Source organism: Grampus griseus (assembly GCF_964374135.1).
Source record: "Grampus griseus genome assembly, chromosome: 17".
Taxonomy (NCBI): Eukaryota; Metazoa; Chordata; class Mammalia; order Artiodactyla; family Delphinidae; genus Grampus; species Grampus griseus.
The window spans coordinates 41,323,076-41,335,608 of NC_139011.1; the positions used below are offsets into that span (position 1 = coordinate 41,323,076).

At 39.9% G+C, this 12,533-nt stretch overlaps 1 protein-coding gene across 5 annotated transcripts in view; it reads right to left on the reverse strand.

Moving 5' to 3' along the window:
* The window catches only part of ESRP1 (epithelial splicing regulatory protein 1), a gene marked incomplete at both ends in the record, with an annotated part of 55,540 nt that overhangs the window by 7,708 nt on the left and 35,299 nt on the right, over positions 1 to 12,533 (reverse strand). For all 5 annotated transcript variants that reach the window (XM_082674712.1, XM_082674708.1, XM_082674710.1 and 2 more), the window contains one exon: positions 1,085 to 1,235. In XM_082674712.1, the coding sequence (XP_082530838.1) occupies positions 1,085 to 1,235 (151 nt within the window). The remainder of the gene's footprint in view (positions 1 to 1,084; positions 1,236 to 12,533) is intronic.

Genomic DNA, 12,533 nt, shown 5'->3' on the forward strand with positions numbered 1-12,533 from the left:
AGCCAAGCAGTAACAAAAGATAACTTTTGTCCACCTTCATTCAGTCTTCACTATCAGACACAGCTTTTCTTCATTTGTCAAAAAATATTCCATCATGGTAACTTGGTAGGTTCGGGGCATCCCCACTGACATCATTTTAGCTGAGCTCCACAATCCTCCATGATTCATGGATACCAAGAGCTTGTAAACCTGTTCTAAGAGTGAAATGGCACCTGCAGGCACAGCCCTTATCATGCTGTACTGTAAATGCTCAAGGGCTATTTTAGGATTTGATGATTAGGCCTACAAGTGCTTCTCAATTCTGAAGACTCAAGCACAACTCAGCTCCAGGAGGAAAGACCATTTTTGCTTTTAGTGCAATTAAAAGGCTGCAAGATACTGATTTTCAGACGTTGCAGGAAAGGAAGGAGTTCGGGTTCTAACCATGTGATTTAAGGAAGGCAAGGTGTCCGCTCAGGTGAGATGACAATGAGAAGATTTTGCTTGCTGTTAAGGAGCTCTTACCAAGCTGTTCTTAAGTCAAAGAACAGCTGATGGACACAGACAGTCATAGAAAAACTGACAAGAGTAAATATCAGTTTCACAAGAATTAATAGATCATAAAAGACTCACTGAATATCTTATAGCTCATTTTAAGGAGTTACCATCTAAAGATTCACTGAGTCACCCTCATTTTTCCAGATTAGGCAGAGAGGCCTCGGACTACTTTTTAAATACTCCAACTCCACATCTGAGGAAAATTCCTTCTTAGCCAATCTTACTATAGATGGAAACACCCACATCACTGTGTGCCCTAAAGAGCTTTCTCAAAGCAGCCCAATTGGAAAAAAAAAAAAGCATCAATAGATTAAGCTGAAGTAATTAAAACAGCATGGAAAAGCCCCAATCCTATTAAAGGGATGAGTTTGAAGTTAGCACTCAACTAGTCCCCCTGACTTTGACTCTGGTTCTTCATAAAGAAAATCTATTTATTAACACGTACACATGAGTTTCAGAGAATTTGCTTCTTTCCTGGCTGCATTCTTTAGGCACATCAACCTAAGTAATAAGGGCACTGAGTATTTTTCTTCTTCAAGGTACTGACCTGGTAACCTTGGAAGAAGTTAAGAATTTCCTTAACTCCAGTATTGTAGGCCAGGCCCTGCATTCTGACCACCGTGCCAGGCTGTGGAGGGACACCGCTAAGATTAGCAGCTGTAGGGAAGTAGCCAAGACTATTGGGCGAACCTGGGGGGCTAAAGGGAGAGAAAGCACAGTGAACCAATAGAAATAGACAATGTCTAATATTTACTCTAAAAACATTAGTTACTTCAGGAAACAGACTTTCTCAAGGTGATCTTTCTTAGAATTCTTAGAGTTATCTCTCCCAAGACAAGTACAGCATAGCTATTCTGTCCCACAGCTCCACAAAAGCCGAAAGTTGAAAGATAGAAGGGTTAATGCAGAGTTAAATACAGGGTTTCCCCAAAGATCCAGTTCTGTCTGAGAGTCCTAAATGAAGGAAGGAGAGAAGGAAACTTCTGCAGCCACTCAACCACAAAGCACCGCTTCCAAAGCCGAGCTCATTGATGATTAACTGGCTAGTTATCAGGAATACTAAGGCATGAAAAGGCATGAACGCAAAGGAATAATAGAAACCATAGCCACAGAGACCAAAAAGTATACAAAAGGATTGCTCCAAAGAATAGACTGTTTTACTCCTATACACAAATGTACAACACAGTAAGTAGAGCATAATACGACAGCAGAGTACTATAGCACCCATGAGTTATTGTTTCCAACCTGACTGAAAAAAAAATGTGTGGGGGGTGGAAAGGAACAAGTAAATTGCAAGGGATGCATAACAAACTACATCAACCACCATTAACACGAGGGGAAATTGATGATGGGTCCTCTTTGTGTATCGGGGGCAATTACCTCCAAGGAACAAAAGCCACATGAATACCTAATCATTCTTCTTCTTTTTTTAAAAAAATGTTTATTTATTTATTTGGCCACACTGGGTCTTAGTTGTGGCACTCAGGATCTTCGTTGCCACGTGCAGGATCTTTAGTTGTGGTAGGCGGGACCTAGTTCCCTGACCAGGGATCGAACCCGGGCCCCCTGCATTGGGAGCACAGACTCTTGCGGGCCTCTCACTATTGTGGTCTCTCCCGTTGCGGAGCACAGGCTCCGGACGCACAGGCTCAGCGGCCATGGCTCACGGGCCCAGCTGCTCCGCGGCACGTGGGATCTTCCCGGACCGGGGCACGAACCCGTGTCCCCTGCATCGGCAGGCGGACTCTCAACCACTGCGCCACCAGGGAAGCCCGGGAGCACAGAGTCTTAACCACTGGACCACTAGGGAAATCCCCCTAAGCACTCTTTATGTGGTAACTCAACTAATTACTGTATTATGAAATTAGTTTCACCCTGTCCCTTACCCAATCTGTTTGCCACCACAGTTAGTTGCTAGATATCCATATTTAAAAATATGGGCTTCCCTGGTGGCGCAGTGGTTGAGAGTCCGCCTGCCGATGCAGGGGGACACAGGTTCGTGCCCCTGTCCGGGAAGATCCCACGTGCTGCGGAGCAGCTGGGCCCGTGAGCCATGGCCGGTGAGCCTGTGCTCCACAACAGGAGAGGCCACAACAGTGAGAGACCTGCATACCGCAAAAAAAAAAAAAATATATATATATATATATATATACACACACACACATACACACACACACACACACACAGGGAAAAAAATTTTTTTAAGTAGTCATTAGCTTAAAGAGCAATAAAAACTCACAGCTTTAGATTATTAACTCTTATAAATCATTCTAAGTAAGTAATTATCCCATTTCAAAGACAAGTAAACACATAATGGAAGGGACTAAAAATCTTTGAGATTATCTATCCTACATAATCCTAACTGATGGGTTAATAGGAATGATACCAGATGGTGAATCCAGTCCCAGACTCCATTTTATGCAAATTTTTTTTTTTTTTTTTTTTTTTTGCGGTACGCGGGCCTCTGTTGTGGCCTCTCCCGTTGCGGAGCACAGGCTTCAGACGCGCAGGCCCAGCGACCATGGCTCACGGGCCCAGCCGCTCCGCAGCATGTGGGATCTTCCCGGACCGGGGCACGAACACGTGTCCCCTGCATCGGCAGGCGGACTCTCAACCACTGCGCCACCAGGGAGGCCCCTCAGACTCCATTTTAGTAGCACAGTAACCTTGAGCAAGTCACTTAATGTCTCTGAATTCCAATTTTATCATTTGTTAAATGGGGATTACACTTCCTAGTTTCACATAATTGTTCTTCAGCTTCAATGATTTAACATATCAAATTACTCCACAAACCATAAAATACAGTAATTTCTTGTTCTATTACTATTCTCACTCTTGCTATTTCCATAATCATTCTTCCATTTCATTTCTAAAATATGGGAGCCTGAAAAAATATTACTTGACATCAAGCTGCCCATAACTTAAGTCTCTAAAACAGTGATTCTCAACTTGTCTGCATATTAGAGTCACTTAGCGAGATTTTTACAACTCTCCGAGGAGAGTCTCTTTAGAGATCAAGAGTCAATCTGTGTGTAACTGTCAGAGCAAAGAGAGGGAATGCTGAACTTTAGGCCTGAGAAGGACTTTAGCCATCATTTAGCCACACCTCCTCATGTTTACAGAGATGGAAATGGAAACTAAGAGTTAAATAATTTCCCAAAGGTCACAAAACCAGTTAGCTCTTCACAAAACTGAAGAACTACCCAGATTTCTCAACTTCTAGTTCAGTATCTCCCTATACAAGCACCATTCATTCAAAGACCATATTTGCTCATGTCAAATGCCTGATAGATACTAACACTAATACTCAAAGACTATCAAGACTTCTGTGTATTTTGCTGACTCAGACTTTCCACACTGGATATGAAAATCAGATCATTTCCGTAGTATACAACTTACTTCTATGACTCTGACCTGGCATATTCTATGCCTCTGGTTAAAGATCTCTTATAAATTAAATCTATGTATCTCGTATTGGGTTGGCCAAAGAGTTCACTTGGTTTTTTCTGTAAGATGGCCCTAGTAGCACTTAGTTGTCTTAACTTCATTTGAAACAATTTTGTTAGATTGCATTGTGACAGCTGTCATATCAGCATGCATAAAAAAAAAAAACTTATCAAAATTGGTGATTTTTGTGTAGCTATTTTAATATTGAAGATGGGAGAAAAAAAGCAACATTTCCGGCATATTATGCTTTCTTATTTCAAGAAAGGTAAAACGCAACTGAAATGCAAAAAACCATTTGTGCAGTGTACGGAGAAGGTGCTGTGACTGATCAAACGTGTCAAAAGTGGTTTGTGAAGTTTCGTGCTGGAGATTTCGAGCTGGGTGATGCTCCAAGGTCGGGTAAGACCAGTTGAAGTTGATAGTGATCAAATCGAGACATTAATGGAGAAAAATCAATGTTACACCACGCAGGAGACAGCCGACATACTCAAAATATCCAAATCAACTGCTGAAAATCATTTGCACCAGCTTGGTTATGTTAATTGCTTTAATGTTTGGGTTCCACATTAAGTTAAGCGATAAAAACTTTCTTGACCATATTTGTGCATGCAATTCTCTACTGAAACGTTCCTTTTTTTTTTTTTTTTGCGGTACGCAGGCCTCTCACTGCTCTGGCCCCTCCCGCCGCGGAGAACAGGCTCCGGACGCGCAGGCTCAGCGGCCATGGCTCACGGGCCCAGCCGCTCCGCAGCATGTGGGATCTTCCCGGACCGGGGCACGAACCCGTGTCCCCTGCATCGGCAGGCAGACTCTCAGCCACTGCGCCACCAGGGAAGCCCGAAAACGTTCCATTTTTAAAACAAATTTGTGACAGGTGATAAAAAGTGGATACTGTACAATAATGTGGAATGGAAGCGATCGTGGGGCAACCACACCAAAGGCCAGTCTTCAACCAAAGAAGGTGATGTGTGTATATGGTGGGATTGGAAGGGAGTCCTCTATTATGAGCTCCTTCTGGAAGACCAAATGATTAATTCCAATAAGTACTGCTCCCAATTAGACCAACTGAAAGCAGCACCCAACGAAAAGTGTCCGGAATTAGTCAACAGAAAATGCATAATTTTTCATCAGGATAACACAAGACCGCATGTTTCTTTGATGACCAGACAAAAATTGTTACAGCTTGGCTGGAAGGCTCTGATTCATCTGCTGTATTCACCAGACATTGCACCTTCAGATTTCCATTTATTTCGGTCTTTACGAAACTCTCTTAATGGAAAGAATTTCAATTCCCTGGAAGACTGTAAAAGGCACCCGGAACAGTTCTTTGCTCAAAAAGATAAAAACTTTTGGGAAGATGGAATTATGAAGTTGCCTGAAAAATGGCAGAAGGTAGTGGAACAAAATGGTGAATACGTTGTTCAATAAAGGTCTTGGTGAAAATGAAAAATATGTCTTTTATTTTCACTTAAAAACCAAAGGAACTTTTTGGCCAACCCAATACCTTCAAAATACAACCAAGATAAAATAAAAGTTATCTAACTAGAAATTTAAGGCTATAAATGACAATTATGTTCAGCATCTGTAGGGTAGCACCTATTCCAATGAAGCCAAAACACAATACAATTGGGATTCACATCTTTATTCTTTGCACTAGCATTATCTGCTGTAGACAACATATCTTAAGAAAAATTAAATAATCTGTATCTACCTGACAGGGCATGAGAATAAGAATTTTCTTTCAACCTAAATTCCAGGTCTTTCAGATTATTGAAATAAAAAACAGCAAGAAATAAAGTAACTTATGGAGTAAAAATGGTAGTATAGAGAGAAGGCAAACTTATACGTAGAAAATCGAATACAGTTTGCTGAATTATTACTAGAATAAGCCAGTTTGGCAAGGTTAAAAGATATAAGATCAATGCATAAAATAAATTAACTACATTTTTATACACTACAATGAACAATCCAAAATGGAAATTAGGAAATCAATTCCATTCACCATAGCATCAAAAAGAACAAAATATTTAGGAAAAAAATTTGACAAAGGAAGAGCAAGACTTGTACACTAAAAACTATGAAACACTGTTAGAAAATAAAAGATCTAAATAAATGGAAAGACAGCCCATGTTCATAAACAGAAGATTTAATTTTGTTAGAATGGCAATACTATCTCTAAATTGTACAGATTTGATGCAATAGCTATCAAAATTCCAACTGGCTTTTTTGCAGAAAATGACAAACTGAAGCTAAAACATATATGGAAATACAAATGACCCAGAATAGCCAAACTTTCTTAAAAAAGAACGAAGTAGGAAGACTTACATTTCCTAAATGCAAAACTTACTCTAAAGCTACAGTAGTCAAGATGGTGTGGTACTCCCATAAGGGTAGGCAATGATCAATAGAATAGAATTTGAGAGGTGAGAAATAAACCCTTACATTTATGGTCAATTGATTTTTTTTTTTTTTGGCCACGCTGCACAGCCCATGTGATCCCAGTTCCCCGACCAGGGATCAAACTCAGGCCCGTGGCAGTGAAAACGTGGTGTCCCAATCACCGGACAGCCAGGGAATTCCCTGGTCAATTGATTTCTGATGAGGGTTCCAGGATAATTTGATGAGGAAAGAAGTCTTTTCAGTAAATGTTGCTGGAACAATGAAATATCCACATGCAAAAGGATGAATTTAGACCTCTACCTCACTCCATATAAAAAATTAATTCAAAATGATAATATACCTAAGTGTAAGAGCTAACACTACACAACTCTTAAAAGAATATGTAGTGGGCTTCCCTGGTGGCGCAGTGGTTGAGAGTCCGCCTGCCGATGCGGGGGACACGGGTTCGTGCCCCAGTCTGGGAAAATCCCACGTGCCACGAAGCGGCTAGGCCCGTGACCCATGGCCGCTGAGCCTGTGCGTCTGGAGCCTGTGCTCCGCAACGGGAGAGGCCACAACAGTGAGAGGCCCGCGTACCGCAAAAAAATAAAAAAATAAAAAAAAAGAATATGTAGTAATACATTTTCATGACCTTGCATTATATCTGACAACAAAAGTATAAGTGAGAAAAGAAGAAATAGATAAGCTGGACTGCATCAAAACTTAAAACTTTTGTGCTTTAAAGGACTCCATCAAGAAAATGAAAAGACAACCCACAGACGGGGAGAAAATATTTGTAAGTCATATAAGCTCTCCTACCTAGAATATATACAGAAATGTTACAACTAAAAAACAGTAAGAAAAATAACTCAATTTAAAAATGTGCAGGGACTTCCCTGGTGGTCCAGTGGCTAAAACTCTGCTCTCCCAATGCAGGGGGTCCAGGTTCAATCCCTGGTCAGGGAACTAGATCCCACATGCTGCAACTAAGAGTTCACATGTCAGACTTCCCTGGTGGTGCCGTGGTTAAGGATCCTCCTGCCAATGCAGAGGACACGGGTTTGAGCGCTGGTCCGGGAAGATCCCACATGCCGCGGAGCAACTAAGCCCGTGCATCATAACTACTGAGCCTGCGCTCTAAAGCCCGCGAGCCACAACTACTGGGCCTGCGTGCCACAACTACTGAAGCCCGTGCGCCTACAGCCTGTGCTCTGCAAAAAGAGAAACCACCGCAATGAGAAGCCTGCGCTCCCCAACAAAGAGTGGCCCCCGCTCGCTACAACTAGAGAAAGCCCGCATGTAGCAATGAAGACCCAATGCCACCAAAAAAAAAAAGCCAGTCACAGAAGACCACATATGGTATGATTCCATTTATATGAAATAGCTGAACAAGCAAATCCATAGAAACAGAAAATAGATTGATAGTTATTTAGGGATGGGGGAGGGGCAAGTAAAGTGGGTAGAAAGGAAGTGAATGGGAGTTTCTACTAATGGACACCAGGTTTCCTTTGGGGGTAATGGGTTACTCTAAAATTAGATTGTTACATTATCTAAAAATTAGTTTACACAATTGTTCTAAAATTAGCTGCGCAATTCTGTAAATACACTAAAAACCACTGAATTGTATACTTAAAATAGGTTAATTTTATGATATGTAAACTACCTTAATAAAGCTGTTTTTAGGACTTCCCTGGTGGTGCAGTGGTTAGGAATCCTCCTGTCAATGCAGAGGACATGGGTTCGAGCCCTGGTCCAGGAAGATCCCACATGCTGCGGAGCAACTAAGCCCATGCACCACAACTACTGAGCCTGTGCTCTACAGCCCAGGAGCTACAGCTACTGAGCCCACACACCACAACTACTGAAGCCCACATGCCTAGAGCCCGTGCTCCACAACAAGAGAAGCCACCGCAATGAGAAGCTCGCACACAGCAACAAAGAGTAGCCCCTGCTCACCGCAACTAGAGAAAGCCCGTGTGCAGCAACGAAGACACAATGCAGCAAAAAATAAATAAATTTATTTATTAAAAAAAATAAGTAAATAAATTAACTTTTCAACTAATCCAATTCAGTTAAGTACAATTTACCGTCAATGTTTGAGATATTTAATGCTTTCCATGGAAAGTTACTCAGTTATCAGAAAATCTTAGCCTTTTTCAAATCCCATGCAATTTAAGGAATGGTAGGGAGTGCTGTATGTTATAAAGGAAACAATTTTAAACAAAAGAATAGCTTCAAAGTATAAAGTATAAATGGATTAGGCCATCACCACAGAATAAATGGATTATGCCATCGCCACAGAATAAGGATAACGTAAAAATTATGTGCATCTGCTTTGTGGCGGTGGTTTAGAGAAAGATAAGGAATTTTTTAACCACACCCTAAATAACGGCAAAAAGAGAGCTGTCCATCAAAACAAGACTATGCCAGTAGCGCATCCTAACATTCATTTTAAGTCATTGTTTTGGGTTTTTACCTCCATTTTATCTTTACTTAGGTTTCAGATTCTCAAGTGTCAGTATTTATCAGTCTCAGGTGTACATGGTAACAATAATGTAACTGCTACTCAAAAGCTACAGAGGATCAAAAATTGATAAAACTACAAAGGAACCCAACGGGTTAGGGGCCAAATGAGTGAGTCAATGTAACCCTGAACTCCGAGGTCCTACAGTGCATGGAGGGACTGTACCGCATCACATAAACTAACAAGGAGACTGCACTTGAGCTGGGTAAGAAACCCTGTTGGAGTTGCCTGAATGGGCAAAGAACTGAAGGGAGATGAGAGGAAATGAAGGGAAAAAGTAAATAGCACAAGAGGGGTCTCCCCAAAGGTTTATATTCAGAAAACTGCTAGAGCATCACAGTTATGAAGAAATTACTGCTGACATTCATTCAGCAAGTCACACTGAGATTGCATTAAGAAATTACTGAGGACTTCCCTGGTGGCACAGTGGTTAAGAATCCGCCTGCCATTGCAGGGGACACGGGTTTGATCCCTGGTTCGGGAAGATCCCACATGCTGCAGAGCAACTAAGCCCGTGTGCCACAACTACTGAGCCCACACACCACAACTACTGAAGCCTGCACGCCTAGAGCCCGTGCTCTGCAACAAAGAGAAGCCACTGCAATGAGAAGCCCACGCACAGCAACGAAGAGTAACGGCTAGATAAAGCCTGCGTGCAGCAACGAAGACCCAATGCAGCCAAAAATAAAAAAAATATTATAAAAAAAAAAAGAAAAAGAAACTACTGAATGAAACACACCAGTGACTACATTATAAAGTTGGTGAAGATTTCCTCCATGGCAGTACTCCATGTTCTCTCTACGTATTTGGGTAAAAACTTTCAAACCCAATGTAGAGAAAAACTATATTTCCCTGAGAATTAATGACTTTCTTTCCTTTGAAATTATGAGTTTTGTAATTCAAGTTTCCTCCTGCTCAGAGCCTATGATTGTTATGCCAATATTAATTTAATTGCCTAAGATTCTGTTGTCAGACTATCAAATATTTCTTCCTATCTTATATTTTTTCAAATCCTAATTTACATGATCTAATTTTATAATATTCTATGTATCCTAATAACTCATAGAAAATTCTTTGTAGAGCAGGGAAAGATATGAAAATACTGAAGGCCAGGGTGTCTAACAACACAATATATACTCTATCGGAAATAATTCTCATAACACCCTTTCATCTAATAATTACAAATTACTAAACATTGATAACACTGATGTTATCAGGTAGCATTCCAAAATAGAAGTAGTCACAGCACGATAATATTCATATTTTGAGGACCTACCATATTTCTCTAGAGGAGAGAGAATCAAAGCATTATCTGTCCTATTAGAAAAAGAGGTTAAGGGAAAAGAATAGAAGACTATATTCTCTCCTCTGGATGAGAGGACATTAACATAGAAAACTAAAACACATTAATTAAAAAAACACATAAAAAACATAGAAAATTAAAACACATAAAACACAGTTACATAGAAAACATGCCGAGAAGTCTTGCAAAAAGAAATCTGGTTTCTACTTCTTGCAAAATTACTGCACTGAGCCTTTGTATTAAGGTTATTAACACCCCTAGTGTTACAAAGACCATATATTTTTGGAAAGTGACTGGAGAAACAATGTTTTAATCCTAGCAAGTGCAAAAGATGGAGTCACTTTTCACGTAGGAAATTTCTGAACTAACTTGTTCATCTGAAATGAACAATCTCAAGAAGGATGACTTTTCAACATTCTTTTTGAGTTTAAAACTGAGGCAGAAGGACGGATGATCACATCTGGATTCTCAATGTCTGTTAGCTCTTCCTAAAGGCTGTACAAGCTGCTCTGTGCATGTGCATCTACCCCTTGGAGAAAGTTTAAGTAACCAACAAATATAAAAACACTCTGGAAGGAATAAAGAAATCTTCTAAGAATCTATTTCACTGAAACTGTAAGCAAATTTAGGTACTGCCAAAATAGTTTGGTAACTAAACTTAACTTACCCTAATTATGTCAAAGATTACCAAAACCAAACAAAAAACCCCCCTACTACAGTTATCATAATATGCTCCAAATACATAGTAAAGTTACAGACTGTTTACTCAAAACAAGAATTGCCCTCACAAGTAGAAATTATTTTATAAGTAATCTTTTTGCTTGATTTAAAGTATAAAATGATAACAACTGATCTTCTTACATGCTTAGAAAACAGTGACATTTTTAAAAGTAATATTTTGATGAAAAATCTAGATGAAGAAGGAAGCAAAACACACTGTTAACCGTGGACATTTGTAACAGAAGTAACAGAAGACAACAATTTCCAGAGAGGCACATTTACAGAAGTTATTATTTTGTAAACTATTTTGGCGTTCTGTTTTTTAAATGAGCTTTTGTCTTGTTTTGGAATAGGAATAGCATACAACATTGAAAGGTACAAATACAGAGCCAGCAGTATGACTCCATCACACCCCTCCCCCTCTAGATCAGACCCTCTCCAGAAGCAATCCCATTCTAGCTTCGTGGTTATTATGATTTGATTATTTTGAACTTAAATGGAAAATGTTTGCTAATAAAGCCATTTTGCTTTTGGTTTAAAAAAAGGCAGGTTAGGGACTTCCCTGGTGGCACAGTGGTTAAGAATCTGCCTGCCAATGCAGGGGACACGGCTTCCAGCCCTGGTCCGGGAAGATCCCACATGCCACGGAGCAACTAAGCCCATGCGCCACAACTAATGAGCCTGCGCTTTAGAGCCTGTGAACCACAACTACTGAGCCCACACTCTAGAGCCAGCAAGCCACAACTACTGAAGCCCGTGAGTCTAGAGCCCAAGCTCCACAAGAGAAGACACCGCAATGAGGAGCCCGCACACCACAACAAAGAGTAGCCCCTGTGCAGAAACAAAGACCCAAAGCAGCCAAAAGAAAAAGAAAAAAAAGGCGGCTTAAAAGACCACATAACACACAGTAAAGAAAATCAAAAGTCATTACTCTATATTATTAGATAAAATTCATAGACAAATGTCAATTTTTCCTTTTAGCCTACTTCAAGGTAATGTCTTAAAGATATACCAAGGAAATGCTTAAATAGGGCAATGGAGGCAAAATAGGTTTATCAACATTGACACGTGTTTTAGTTAAGTTCTGCTTTAACTAAAGTCATTAATGCTTAAGAATAAGGTGCTTAATTTAAAGATATATTGGGCACATAAATAGCAGCAAGTGAAAGAAATGATCTCTAGGTTTTTGTGCTTTAAAATGTTCTGCGGGTAAGGGTATAGCAGGGTACGCATGGAAACAGATGATACAAGATCGGGAAATATTGATATTGTTGAAATTGGGTAATAGATATTCTCCCAAATTATGTTAGTTTGAAAATTTCTGTAATAGATTCTTTTAAAGTTATGCTTGAAAATAACATGTATAATACCATCCCCATTTTGTAAGAAAAAAAATCCATAGGGAAAAAAAACTTACACATTGAAATCAATCAAGTGTTTTGGGTAATGAAAATTTTTTTCCTTTAAGTTCACTGCACTTGATAATTTTCTACAACGCTGAAAAGAATTTTAAGCATATTTTAAATTCCCTGAACCGCTCATCATATGAATAAGGTCTTTAGACTAACAAATGACTATTCCATGAAACTACACTGAATTCTCAGGGACTGATAGTATAGACTG